The 13,259-nt window shown below is 54.8% G+C and overlaps 2 protein-coding genes across 6 annotated transcripts in view; one reads left to right on the top strand and one right to left on the bottom strand.

The window, feature by feature from the left end:
• The window catches only part of CLRN3 (clarin 3), a 45,424-nt gene extending 41,526 nt beyond the window's left edge, over positions 1–3,898 (bottom strand). Inside the window, exon 1 of the mRNA XM_055299971.1 lies at positions 3,781–3,898. The gene's annotated coding sequence lies outside the window, so the exon portion shown is untranslated. The remainder of the gene's footprint in view (positions 1–3,780) is intronic.
• PTPRE (protein tyrosine phosphatase receptor type E) overlaps positions 2,993–13,259 on the top strand; it is a 157,426-nt gene continuing 147,159 nt past the window's right edge. For 2 of the 5 annotated variants that reach the window (XM_055299952.1, XM_055299951.1), the window contains exon 1: positions 2,993–3,108. In XM_055299952.1, the coding sequence (XP_055155927.1) occupies positions 3,071–3,108 (38 nt within the window). In that variant the 5' untranslated portion in view covers positions 2,993–3,070. The remainder of the gene's footprint in view (positions 3,109–13,259) is intronic. The other 3 variants (XM_055299957.1, XM_055299953.1, XM_055299954.1) reach the window with 3 other exon arrangements.

Here is a 13,259-nt window from a genome sequence, read left to right on the forward strand (position 1 = left end):
AACACCTTCTGATTTCATCTCCTGAAGTCGTGGAATTTTATGTTAATGTCTCTGCCCAACACTGGCAGGCAAACCCCTATGTGGTTTCTACATCCCAAGTCTGCCTGTGTTGTTTATCCTCCTAGCGAGCATCTCTGGCCTGAGTGTTTTAATTTTAACTGACGTCTACCGGGCCCTTAAGGTGCAATGAGCGTAATCGGGTTTCCCCTGACCTTGAGCCCAAAGTCTCAGTCCTCAAATGAAACAGAAGACAAGATGCATAAAGAGGGTTAACAGTAAGAGTCTCAGGAAAACCGCCTCCAGCCTCCTGCATGTTCAAGGAAGGGAGCTGGAGGGTGTGGAGGAGGGGAGGAGGGGGAGAGCAAGCAGGAGCACTCCCTGGCGGGGGGGGGGGGGATCAAACAGGAATGCAGAGGAGGGGCTGATTTAGCAAGGGCCGGGTCCTGGGGTCCTAGAGCATGACAGCGGCTCGATGGTCATGATGGCAAGGAGGGGAGGGGAGAGGAGGTCCCTGAAGCCTAGGATGAGAAGAGAAGAACTGACCCAGGTGTCAATAGGGTCCTTGAACTGGAGAGAAGCGGAAGGAAGAGAAGCAGAAGAAGGTTAAGAGGGATCATGGGGCTTCTGTTTGGGAATGAGCACGACCCCAGCATCAGTGCCCCTGACAACATGCTTTTGTGCGACAGTGATGAATGTCTTTAGACTTTAGAAGAAGTTAAGGGATATTGCTTAATTCCTGGAAGAATCCAACAGAGAGGATGTTACCAGGAGAGAGGAGCCATCTGCCCCTCATCATGTTACCAGGGCTGTTGACTTTCCAATAGCAGATGTCTGACAAAGGCAACTTGTTTCTCTCTTCTTGCATTACAGACTGTCTCCACAGCCCTGCAGCGTTAACAAGCAGAACTGTGCTCACCAGAGCTTTGACACGATGGCCTTCATGTGCACAGGCCTGGCTCCGCAGGCCACCGCAGCAGGCACATTCAGAGCAGGGTGATGTCACTGGCCTACCTGGCTCCACCCAACCTGGGTCCTCCTCCCTGCAGGCACCTTGGGGGGGGGGTGCGGAGGTAGAGCTGCCTGCCAGTCTGCTGGGCCCTCCTCCTCTGACCCGCCAGCCCACACGCCTTCATTGACACCTCCTGGCTCTCAGGGTTGTGCTAGGGGCCCAGAGATGGAGACGGAGAGGTGATGTAGTCCAGCACGGTGTGGACTGTCTTGGAGCCCAAAGCCCCGTGGGGGTGGCGGGCCAGAATGACGGCCACCGAACAAATGAATACATCGCAGAGAGAGGAGCAGAGCACAGGAGTGTGAAGGGAGCTTCCAGGGCATCAGTGAGGAAATGCAAGCCAGGTGCCAAGGGGAAGAGCCCAGGTGGGGAAGTGCTAGGCTCTCACACGGAAGGCATTGTGCACAGGGGCGAGGGCTCAGAGCAGCTGTGCTGCCAGGCAGGCAGAGCCACCCAGGAGTTTGGGCTTTATTCTGAATGGAGATTCTTAAGCAGGGGACTGGCATGACCTGGCTTCATTCCTAAGGGTCCCCCCGGATGTCACATAACGAACAGACTGTCTGGGAGTGAGTCTGGGTTGGGGACCAGTGGCAGTCACCGAGAGATGAAGGCAGAGGAGAGGAGAGAAGGGGATACATTCTAGAGGCGTTTCGGAGCTGGGCAGGAGGTGGGCTTGCAGGTGATCAGAGGTGGGGGAAGAGGTAGAGACAGAGATGCTCCTGGGGAAGCTGAGTAAGAGCCAGGCCGGCGTGGGATGGAGGGAGAAGGCGCAGGGCCTATGTCAAGGCGCTGGGCTTTACGTGAGTCCCCTGCATAGGGATGGTGCATAAAGCCCAGGGGCGGAACCACAAGCCCCAGAGACAGCGTGGGGAGGGCGGGGAGGGCAGGGAGGGAAAGCCGAGCTCAAGATCTCCACTGGTTTCATGGCGCTTTACCCCTGTGGGAGGGAAGTAGCCCTCTGGGCAGGTCAACTGTGGATGGTCTGAGCCAGTAGGTGCCCATCCCTCCTCAGTCCTGGGGTCTACAGCTGGGCCTGGAACAGCCCCCCCCACACCCCAGGAGTCCCGTGGGAGCTACTGATGCCCGGTGGGCTGCCACGACCTCACCGCCCCCTTCTGGCCATTATTCCTGCATCCACAAACCCTGATGGATGAGGGCTCTAAGCAGGGATGCGAGACCCCCCAGGAAGGCCAGGTCTAGGGCCAACCCAGAGAGCACGGCACACAGCTTCAGCATGTAGCCTCTCCGCGCTTCTGATGGAACTTTCCTTACTCGGACCCCTGCCTAGTAGCTTCCAGGGGGTCACCTGGGAAGCAGGCCGCCAGAGCAGCAGGTCCAGGCCCTTCCTAGCAGTGGCTCTTCCTCCACTGGGCGTGCAGGGGTGGGTGTTTAACGTTCGCGAGAGACACTGCCTCCAGGTCAAGCAAGCCCTTCAGCACCCCAGGGGCCACCCCTGCCCCCTCTTTACGGAGGAGGACACCTGCCGGGGGAGGCTCTGGGGGGGGGGCTCTCGGAAGCAGAAGCGGTGCGGGGTGCCCCGAGCTCCCCTGCAGCGCCCGCGGGAGCCGAAGCTCCTCCACAGCAGCAGCGGAGCCACTTCCTGGTGCCCGGGGCCGCGGCGGGCAGCCGGGCCTCTCCCGCACCTGCCGCACCTGCCGCACCTGCCGCACCTGCCGTCCTCGGTTCGCGCCCCGTGGGCGGCCGGGCCAGGGGCTCCCCGGAAGCCGCCTGGGCGGCGGGGCGCTTCCAGGGGGGGCGGGTGCCCGGGGTGCGCTCCCCGCGCCGGACACCAGGCGTCGCCCCCGCTCCTCGCTGCGCCGCCCCCGCCCCCGCCGCGGAGCCGGAGCCGGAGCCCGAGCCGGAGCCGGAGCCCGGGCGGCAGCGGAGGCGGAGGCGGCGGCGGGACCCGGCCGCACAGATTTCCTGCTCGGCCGCGGGCGGCAGGAGGCGGCGCCAGCGGCGCCCGGACCCCGCGGCCCCGGCGCGGCCCCCCCAGCCTCCGCCTTCGCGCCGGCGGGGACCCAGGGGCGCCCCGGAGGGCGGCGGGCCGGCGCCCGGGAGATGCGGAGCCGCGGCGGCGCGGGCGGAGCGGCCCCGAGGTGAGCGCGCGGGGGGCGGCGGCCGTGCGCCCTGGGGGACCGTGCGCCCTCGGGGACCGTGCGCCCTCGGGGACCGTGCGCCCTGGGCGCGGACAGCGGGCCGGCGGGAGCGAGGGAGGGAGCGAGGGAGGGGCGGCGCCCGCTGCCGGCTCTCGGAGCGCGGTCCCCGGCGGGCGGGGGGGGGCTCCCCGGGCGCGACCCCGGCCGCGGCGCCCCGGAACCCCCGCCCGCCCTTGGCCGCCGCCTGGGCGCCTCTCGCGCTCCCCCCCCCCACCCGGGAAACGGGCGCTCAGGGCGCGTGTCTGCGGGGAGGGGGGCGACGGGGGGGTCCCACGGGTGTGCCGGGGGCGACACGGTGCCGGGCGGAGACTGGAGCCTTTGGAGAAAGTGACTCGGAGTTGCGCCAACTCGGGCCGGGGCGGGGGCCGCGCGGCGGCGGTGGGGGGGGGGCGCAGACCTGCTGCAGGGAGCACCCTGACCCCGTCTGCAGTGTCGGCGGGGCGGGGTGGGTGACCTGTCAGGGCTCCGGGACCCGAGGTCGGCTCTGGGGCGCACCTGCGGACCCCCCCCCCCCCCCGCCCCGGGGACCGCACGGAGGGGGGAGGGGGGAAGGCTGGGAAAGCCACGGGGTGCAGACGCAGGGCCAGCCCCGCCAGCCCTGCAGGACCTGACCTGAAATTCCTGGCCTGGCAAACGTTTCTAGAAGGGCGCACGTTCTGCTTGCAGAACCGTATGGATGTGTCTTAAAGGAGGACCGCTCCACGGGAGTTGCAATGCTGGAAACTCCGGGAAAGAAGGACGGGGCTCTGGGTGTTACAGGGTGGGAAGCCCATGGAGGGGAGTGGTGACCAGCCAGGGGTGGTGGCTCGGATTAGAAATCCGTGGGTCCTGTCCAGTCAGCTCTTGACCCCGAGTGCCCCCTTGACCCAGAGTGCCTGGAGGCTTTGTGCCCCTACCACTGAGGAAGTTCTGTCTCTAAAGTAGACTCAGGCCCATTTAAATGGTGAGCGGGGGAGAGGTGGAGGGGGTGTCTCCCAAGCCAGTACACTCAACCAAAGGTGGGCATGACGTGGTGGGGTGCACACAGCTGGCTCCTGACGGCCGTGGTCACCCAGTCTACCAGGTATGGGGCAGCGCTTTGTGTGCACATGTTGTTGGGGTCTGTGCTCTTGAGCACAGACTCTAGGCCTTTAGGGAGGAAAAGGCCAGCTGGTGACATGGAATAGGCCCCAGAGATGGGACTGTGCTGTCAGCTAGAGGGCCTGTAGTGGCACCTGGCCCTCCCCGGGCATGGCTCTGCCTCTGTGACCTCGGGGACACGGGCCTTTGTTCACGGGTGTTTGTGATACCTGTGGATCAGTAGCCTCCACAAGGAAGAAAACCCTAGAGTCTCCGTGCGTTGACATGAACTAGAAGCTGGATTTGTCTCTATAGAGGGCCAGGTCGTTGGATGAATGGTTGGTTTTAGATTTGAAGACGGAAAAAAAAAAAAAAAAGATTTGAAGATGTACCGAGACATACCACATCGACCCCCTGCACCCAATCAGTTGTGAGAAGTGCAACGGCTGTCACCTTGAGGCTTCTGGGACCCCCCGGAGGCCCAGGGCGAGCATGAAGCAGTGCAGCCTTGTCCCCATGCTGTACACAGTGTGTGCAAACCATCAACTCCTGGGGGGGGGGGGCCGCAGTGGCGGGGGTGGAAGTGCATCGGAGGGGTGTGTGGAAGGCGATGCCTGAGGAATCCGCAGCAGTTGCCAGGTGGTTAGTAATGAAGCTGAAATGAGTTTCGGTTGGTCAAAACATACGCCCCCTTCACACTCCGCCCCCAGTGGTCCACTTGGCTCCGTGTCCACTGCCATCATCCTGGTCCCACATACCCCCTTTTATCAAAACTCCCTCCTTGGAAGTCAGATGAGTTTCCGATCCAGACCACCCTCCAGCAAGTCTCACACCCACACGGCCCCTCTTGACGTTTCTTCTGGAATATCCAGTGCCTTAGCTCAACAGTTCCTAAGGTCAAACTTGTGAGCCCCCCAGCCCCACCAGCCCAGCACTTTCCCACTGTTTTCCCACCTTAGCCATCTGGTCACACCAACCTCCCACTGCTGTGGAAGGACAGGCTGGGTTCTAGTTTCCCTGAGGACAATATTGTATCCTTAGCGTCCAGCCAAGCACCTGACAGTCAGTGCGTCGTAACTGTCATTGGGCAGGTGGACAAATGAGGAAGTATTTGAGGAGCTCATCTTCTGAGGCAGATGAATTTGTGTCCTTTTAGTGGATGTCAGTTGTGGTTGATGGGCGGCCACACACTTGTGTCGCAGTAGATTGGACTGGATGGTGGAGAGGTGAGGGAGGTCCCTCTAGGGCTTACGTTGCCAGTTCTTCTGGTGATGCTGAACACGTGTGCTGAAATGACTGCGCTGGACCAGAGAGACTCCAAATGACCTCTAGGAGGCAGGTTTGGGAGCAGTGAGGGAACAGCATGGAAGCTACCGCCCACCCCATTCCTTTACTAGAGTGTTACTTAGAGAGCTTCTGCTATCAAAATAGGAACAGATGTATCCATCAGGATAAAGACGGGCCTTCCTGATACTTGATTATCACCAGGAGAAAACCTGTGTGTTTCAAGAGCATCTCCAGTTCTTTAGGCGGGCTCTGTCCTAGGGAACCAACGGCTCACTACTCCCTGGAGGTGCCCCCATGCTTTCCACATCCTTGGAGGTAGCGCCTCCTGAGCCCATCCCCTTTCTCCATCTTAGAAACTCCTATTTATACCTCACAGCCCACTTCAGATGCCTTGGGCTCCTCGAAGCTTTCCTGACCCCTCTACCTAAGGAAATCCCCCTTCCCTTTTTCCCTTTAGTTCCATAGAAGGTTAACTGCACCTTTCCTAGGGCACTTAGCAGACTCTTGGCTTTTCGAATAGTTTCCCTCTCCTAGAGTAGAAGGTGGGTCTCTGAGAGTTTGGACTTCGAGTGGAGGTATGGGTTTACATAAATCCTGGCTCTGGTGCTACCCTCGGCTGAGCTATTCGAAACTGATCCCTCCGTGTTCTCCTCTGTAGAATGGGAGTGATCATCTCTACTTCCCGTGGCTATTTTGAGAGTGACAGGTGGTACATATACAGTACAGGCAGATGACTGGCACTCAGTCAATTGTGCTGGGCTAAAACCCCTAAAACACCTAAAGTTGTGGACTGCATGCATGAGGATCCAGTGAAATTTGAACGAATAAATTAAATTAACGAAGTCAGAACTCACATTAGTGGATACGTTTTGCCTGCCATCCAAAGTGCTAGGTCAAACCAATAAGGTGTGACACGCTGGCTAACTTTATTTTTTGCATGATCGTGTGAATGATTATGTAAATTTTGTGTGATTAAGTATTTTAATCTCATAGTGCCACCACCTGCTCCAAGATCAAGTCCATTCTGGAACACCCACCGATGACTCTGCAGTGTTAGAGCGGTCCGTGAGGCAGACATGCAATTTTTTATGCACATTCCCCTATGCTCGGGGGCTGTATTAGACCAGTCTGTGGGTGAGACAACACAAAAGTGAGGTAAACCAGAACCAAGGAGCAGTGTGGGCTAGAACCGGGCGCATAGATCTGGGGTCGAAAGAACAGCTCCTAGATGGGATAGAGCATGCCAGCTATGGGGCTGTGGACCCCCCGAAACATTCACAGCTGAGCATTTCTTACCTGCACAGAGGGACGTGTGGCACTGGGCCACCCCTGAGCCCCTCGTAGCTCCAGCACATTGGCCAACCTCACTCTCTCCACGCCTGGGGCTCGCAGTGCTGCTGACTCTCTAGGACTCAGTCCCTCTGCTGGGGCTGCCTCCCGTTCTCAGCTCACCCCTTCTGGCCACATCTCTCTGTGCCCTGGGTACCAGGTCTACCTAAAGTCAGATGTGGCTCATGGGCACGTTTAGCACGCTTTTATGTCAAATACTGGCCCTGGACATACCAAAAGTCTGTTTTAGATGGTTAGTTTCTCATTATTTTGTCACCTGCATTTTTTTCCTCAAAGCAGAGTGCTGGGTAATCTTCTAGCTGGTTGGAGTTTTGGATCAGTGACATCTGAGCTTATAGGGGTTTCACCGAATTTTACTAATCCTCTATCAGACATGGGTGCACAGTGTGGGGGGCTTCTGCTGGATGCTGTCGGCAAGATTCCTAGTTTGGGGATTACCAGGCCGGCTTCCTTTTCTTCCCTTGGTCTGGCTGCTGTTCCCCAAATGTCACTTGTCAGGGTCCGCCCCATCCAGGTGTTCTGCTCCGGGAGTTTTGATGTGGTTCACAGCCTCTTTGAACTTGGACAGCACCCGGCTCGGAGCCAGAAATGTGGGCATTCTTGCCTTTCTTTTAACTGCACGAATACTTCAAAAAGGCTGATTATGCTTACGAAATAGAAAAATTTTAACACTGTGTTTCAGGCAAATAACTTTTATATTGATTCCCATTGAAATAGGAACCAAATAAATATTTTTAAAGGATGTTTATTTTAAAATACCCTTCCAGGGAGACAGAACATGAGAGACTCCTAACTCTGGGAAACGAACTAGGGGTGGTGGAAGGGGAGGTGGGCGGGGGGTGGGGGTGACTGGGTGACGGGCACTGAGGGGGGGCACTTGATGGGATGAGCACTGGGTGTTATTCTATATGTTGGAAAATTGAACACCAATAAAAAAATAAATTTAAAAAATACCCTTCCAATATAAAACAAGACTTTCCAATTAATACAGCCCATTAGTGTATCTTGTATGAGATAACCAAGAAGGTGAGAAAGTTTTCTTTTGCCCAGAATCAAATATAAACTCCACCAGGAGGTGAGGAGAAAAGAAAAAAAAATGATGTTTGACTATATGCCAAAAACCTGAAGTGTTTTTTGGGCAGGTATTTTGATGTTAGTGTTTCTTGGGTGAAGAATGAAGAAATGATAGGAAAAGTTGTGTAGGGGCGCCTGGGTGGCTCAGTGGTTGAGTGTCTGCCTTCGGCTCAGGGTGTGACCCTGGGGTCCTGGGATCGAGTCCTGCATTGGGCTCCCTGCATGTAGCCCGCTTCTCCCTCTGCCTGTGTCTCTGCCTCTCTCTCTGTCTCTCATGAATAAATAAATAAAATACTAAAAGAAAAGAAAAGTTGTCTAGACCCCAGGCTGGGGTTGTGGCACCACTGGGTTTGGTCCAGCAGGTGGGCTCATCCTGGAATGAGTGTTCAGTGTTCAGGGGGCTCCTGAGGCATGTGAGTGGCTGCACGGTCCTCTCTGGAGACAGAGGGACACCTGTGTGGTGCTGGGACTCACGGGGCCTCCAGCCCTTGCACGTGAAGTGTAGACGTTGGAGGGTGGGAGTGGAGGATGCTGCTTGCAGAGGGCTCGCCCGGTGAGGATTTTACTTTGTCTGAATACCGGCAACAAATCTAACCAACAGAGCTTTTCAGTGCTAGGGGCTCCAGTCCCAGGCTCGGAGCACAGACTTTGGAGCGCAGGGGATGGGGTCACACTGGGACTCTTGACACTGAAGCTTTGGACAAGTGGCTGACCTTTTCCCAGTGTGATTTCTTGTCTATCCAATGGCGACAGTGACACTGCCCAGACAGGGCTGTCGTGTGGCTGGATTGAGGTCACGTGTGGGGAGCGCAGGCGAGAGCTTGCCAAATGGTCAGTGGCCTACTGTGCGCCCGGGCGTCTCGGGGTGGCCGGCCTTTGGATTGGCATGGTCCGGGCTCTCCTTTCTCCTCTGCCACATTTGCTTTGTCCTCAGGGCAAGTCACTTAATTTCCATTCTATAAATGCAGACATAATTTTTGGTTATTAATATCCGTAAATCTATTTGGACGTTTCCAGCTGAACGTTAGTCACCGATTTTTGCGTTAGGGTGCAAATTAGTTCCATTTTTCTCCTCAACCAGGATTTCAGAATGTCCTCTCACATCGCTGCTGGATTACAATGTATTATTCTAAGTGACCTTTGTTGGAAGCCTTTTAATTTTGTTTCTCACTCCAAAAGGACTTTGCATTTCTCGGGCTGTGTCTCAGTAGTGGGCCTTTCGTGGGTCTGTCGGCTGGCTTGCGGCAGACTTGGCCCTGACTCCTTCGCCAGCACCCCGGGGTGCCCTCGGAGGGTGGGGGCCCACTGCTGGCGAGGAGCCCAGGCAAGTGGAGGCTCCTGTCCTGGCAGGTTCCTCGTTAAACTGCGGGCGCTCTGGTCTTCCTTTCTTCTCCAGTTCAAAAGGCCAGCCTCAGAGGTGGACACCCACTGGCCCCATGGCCTGCGGCCCACCCCCACCTCACCCAGTCTGCTCGTCTGGATTCTAGTCATGGGCTAAAGCTTTTATTTTGCTGTTTGAGGTGTGGCACAGGTGGAAATCCCTCTGTGGGAAGGGCTGTGTCTTCAGAGTGGGCTCACATCTGAGCTCTGGTGCTGACTTCCCCCGGGGGCTTGGGGTAAGAGTTGAAGGAGGCAGATGAGTAGAGGGCCCGAGTGGGTTACAAAACGCACTTTTGATGAAAGGCAGGGCTCTCTTTGTGGTTAAGATGGGATGGGTCTTGGGATGCTTTGGTGGCTCAGTGGTTAAGCGTCTGCCTTCAGCTCAGGGTGTGATCCTGGGGTCTGGGATCGAGTCCCACATCCAGCTCCCTGCATGGAGCCTGCTTCTCCCTCTGCCTCTCTCTCTGTGTGTCTCTCAGAAATAAATAAATAAAATCTTAAAAAAATTGGGTTGGGTCTTTGGAGAATCCGTGTTTCCCCATGGAGACAAAAGGAGATCCTCCCTACAGAATGCTCCGGCTCACTTTCTAGATTCCAGAAACAGGTGCTGGAGAATTAAGCTAAAAGGTCGGTATTTAGCAGAACTGTTCCTACAGATGTTTGTGTTTCTTTCCAGAGCTTTCCTGTCTACAATGCACTTCTCCACTGTTGTGCATACAGAAGAGAAAGTAAGAGAGGAGAGAGACAGAGACAGAAGCAGAGACACAGAGACACAAAGAGAGATGCACAGAGACAGAGACACAGGCAGACAGAGATAAAGAGATAGAAATACTAAGAGACAAAGAGACACACAGAGAAGTAGAGATAAAGACAGAGATTCAGAGAGACAAAGAGACACACAGAGACAGAGACACATAGATAGAGGTAGAGACACAGAGACACGGAGGGAGAGACACAGAGAGACTCAGATACTGAGATTCTTTTCTTCTAGTATTTGTCATCTGCCTCCCGATTCCCTTTCAGCTCCCATCTGAGATGGGAGCTGGGGACGCTGGACACGTGGTCAAGAGCTACAGGCCAGGGTGTGGCCGGGGACAGTATCAGAGGGCACAGGGGTGGCCTGCTTGGTGACGTCGGCACGGGGAGCCAACATTCAGAGCCAAACACTCTGAGTCTCTGAAGCAGAAGCGCTCCCACAATAACAGGGCAAAATCGCCGTGAACGTGCAAAAAGCCAGAACATTTGTGTCTCTTTATTCCATTCAAGCAGCTACAGCCACCCTATCTGGGCTACCAGAATGTTGCCTCAGGGCACCTGCATTAATGACTAGAAAACAGGTGAAAGCTCTTCCAAAGAGATTAGAATTTTCCAGCTTCTTGAACAGGTAAAGATAAGCCCACGCGTGATCTTGGCTGCACCATGACGTTTGCTAACCAAACAGAAACTGGCCTTTGCTGCCACATTCGCTCAGGTCATCCCCAAACTTGCATTGTTACGAGGATCATTAATCCTTATAATTAGCGCTTTTTTTTTTTCTTTCTTTTTTCAGGATGTGGTTTCTCTGGCTCTGGGAGTGGCCTTGGTTTCATAAACAGCTGAATGTTTAAGTAGTGGACGTAAAAATACTTTGAAACAGGAACCTAGCCCCGGCCTTAATTTTGAAGTGAGGCTGACTCAGCATTGTGTCTCCCAAGCCTGTGGCAGCACTTTATTAAGTGCATCAGTAATTCAATAAATTACTTTCTGCGAATGTTGCAAACATCAGCTAAAGTTCAGGCATCTATTGGAGATGTTATCAATCTGCCCATTTAGATTCCTTTGAGCAAAGTCCTGGTTTTGGCCCAGTGTCATAGAAGAATGCAAGAGCCAGAAATGTAATAATTTTGTGCCACATCGTGCCAAGCTGGGTCCGCTGTGAGCCAGCCAACAATATTCTTTCAAAGGATATTTCTTGGTCTTCATCAAATGTGTGGAGTATTTACAAGACTCCGTGAGGTCATCTAGAAGATCGAGACGGGGTGGTTGGAAATGTTAAACATGAATTGGGTCCCTGCCGTGTACACGCTCCGTGGTTAGTAGTGAAGTCATTAAAAAAGAGTCTCAATGCCTATCCTGTGAGGGTTCCACATCCGTGGGAGGTGGCACTCGTCACTTCCAGGGTGTGTGAAACGTGATGCCGGCCGCAGAGGTGGGCTTGCAGAGGAGGTCCCGGAGGGGCTTTGCCAGGTAGAACAGACTTGGTTTTCGAGGATATTTTCTTGGCAGCCAACAGGGCTAGACCATTCAAGACAGAGGAGCTCCCGTGTGCTTGCCCAGCAGTGAGAAGTATCATGTCCTGTCTGGGGAGCAGCAGGGGTCTGTGTGGAGCCAGAGCCCAGGGATGGAGGGGACGAGACAAGAGGAAGGCCGGAAAATCTGGGAATCTGCAAACACTTGTAAGCCCTTGAGGAGTGTGGGTCTGCTTGATGGGCAGGTAGTTTTTTTTTTTTTTTTAAAGATTTTGTTTGTTTGTTTATTTATTTATTTATTTATTTATTTATTTATTTGAGAGACAGAGTGAGCAAGAGAGAAAGCATGAGCAGGGAGGGTGAGGGGTAGAAGGAGAAGCAGACTCCCTGCTGAGCAGGGAGCTCGATGCAGGGCTCGATCCCAGGACTCCAGGATCATGACCTGAGCGGAAGGCAGATGCTTAACTGACTGAGCCTCCCAGGCACCCCTGGACCCGTAGTTCCTAACCTGTTTGGAATCATGGCTGCCTTTGAGATTCTGAGGAAAACTATAGATTCATTCTGTAGAAAAAATGCATGTGTGCACACAGGTTTTTTTTGGTTTGGGTTAGGTTGGGTTTTACAGTTTCAAGAAAGTCTTGCCCGACCGCAGCCCCATACTTCTCAGCTAAGGAGACTGCATGCATCTGGACCAGACACATCTTGAGAGATGATGATGAGCTCAGATCATGGGCTGAGTTTGAGCTGCCGTAGGGGACCCAAATGGACTCCTTGGACATGGGCAGTTGTCTCTGCTAGGGTCTCTTCAAAGTGGCTGAGATAATGTGCGTGCCTCACTATCCTAATCATCCTAATTTCTTCTTATTAAAGCTCTGGTTACAGTGCACCTCTGTGCACATTGGACAGTATTCCTAATATGGTAACATGGAGTAAGTCATTTCATTGTGGCTGTTGTCATCGGAAGAGCCAGCTCATAGGAAGTGGGATAAGAATGGGCTCATGAAGCTCCATGTGGTTGGCCACCGTTGGCCTCTGACAGGTTCAAACTGGGAGTCACTCCGAGCTCTCTCTCTGGCATCCAGGACTCTTGCCTTATAGACCTCGGTCTAGCTTGGGGCAACCTGTTTTATATTTCCTCTTACGGAGAGAATCCATATGAAGCAATGACAGTTACTAAAGGGGTGGAAAATGGTGCTCTGGGGGTCAGGGGAAAGGAAACGTGGTCCCAGGGGCAGACTGTGCCTGGGGGGGCGGTGGGGCTGTCTTGTGGTAGGGCATCCCAGTCTGCTCAACATCCCAGCAGAGTGGGAGGAAAGTCACCAGTTCTAGCCTGAGGGACCCGAGGCTGCCCCCGTGAGGAGTTCTGACCCTGGTTGGGTGCCTTCGCCGATTTCTCAGTGAGCACAAGAGAACCTTTGGTCCAAACCCCAGTGACCTGGACCAACTGGGAATCACCAGTTCTGTGTTCCTTTCTGGAGGAAGGAAATTTTACAGAGGGCTCCCTGGCTTGTCAAACATTCTCGAAAGACACGGTGGTCAGAGATCATGGCATGTCTGTTGCATTAAAAATTCCTTTTCTCCCTTCATTGTACACATATCGGGCTGGACCCCAGAACGGTTCCTGGGACCGACCCAAGACTTGGCAGTTCAGCCGTACATTTGTGCTCAGGAGACTGAACTCATTGCACACCCAAGGGCTGCCCCTTACATTTA

Source organism: Nyctereutes procyonoides, unplaced genomic scaffold, assembly GCF_905146905.1.
Source record: "Nyctereutes procyonoides isolate TBG_1078 unplaced genomic scaffold, NYPRO_anot_genome, whole genome shotgun sequence".
Taxonomy (NCBI): domain Eukaryota; kingdom Metazoa; phylum Chordata; class Mammalia; order Carnivora; family Canidae; genus Nyctereutes; species Nyctereutes procyonoides.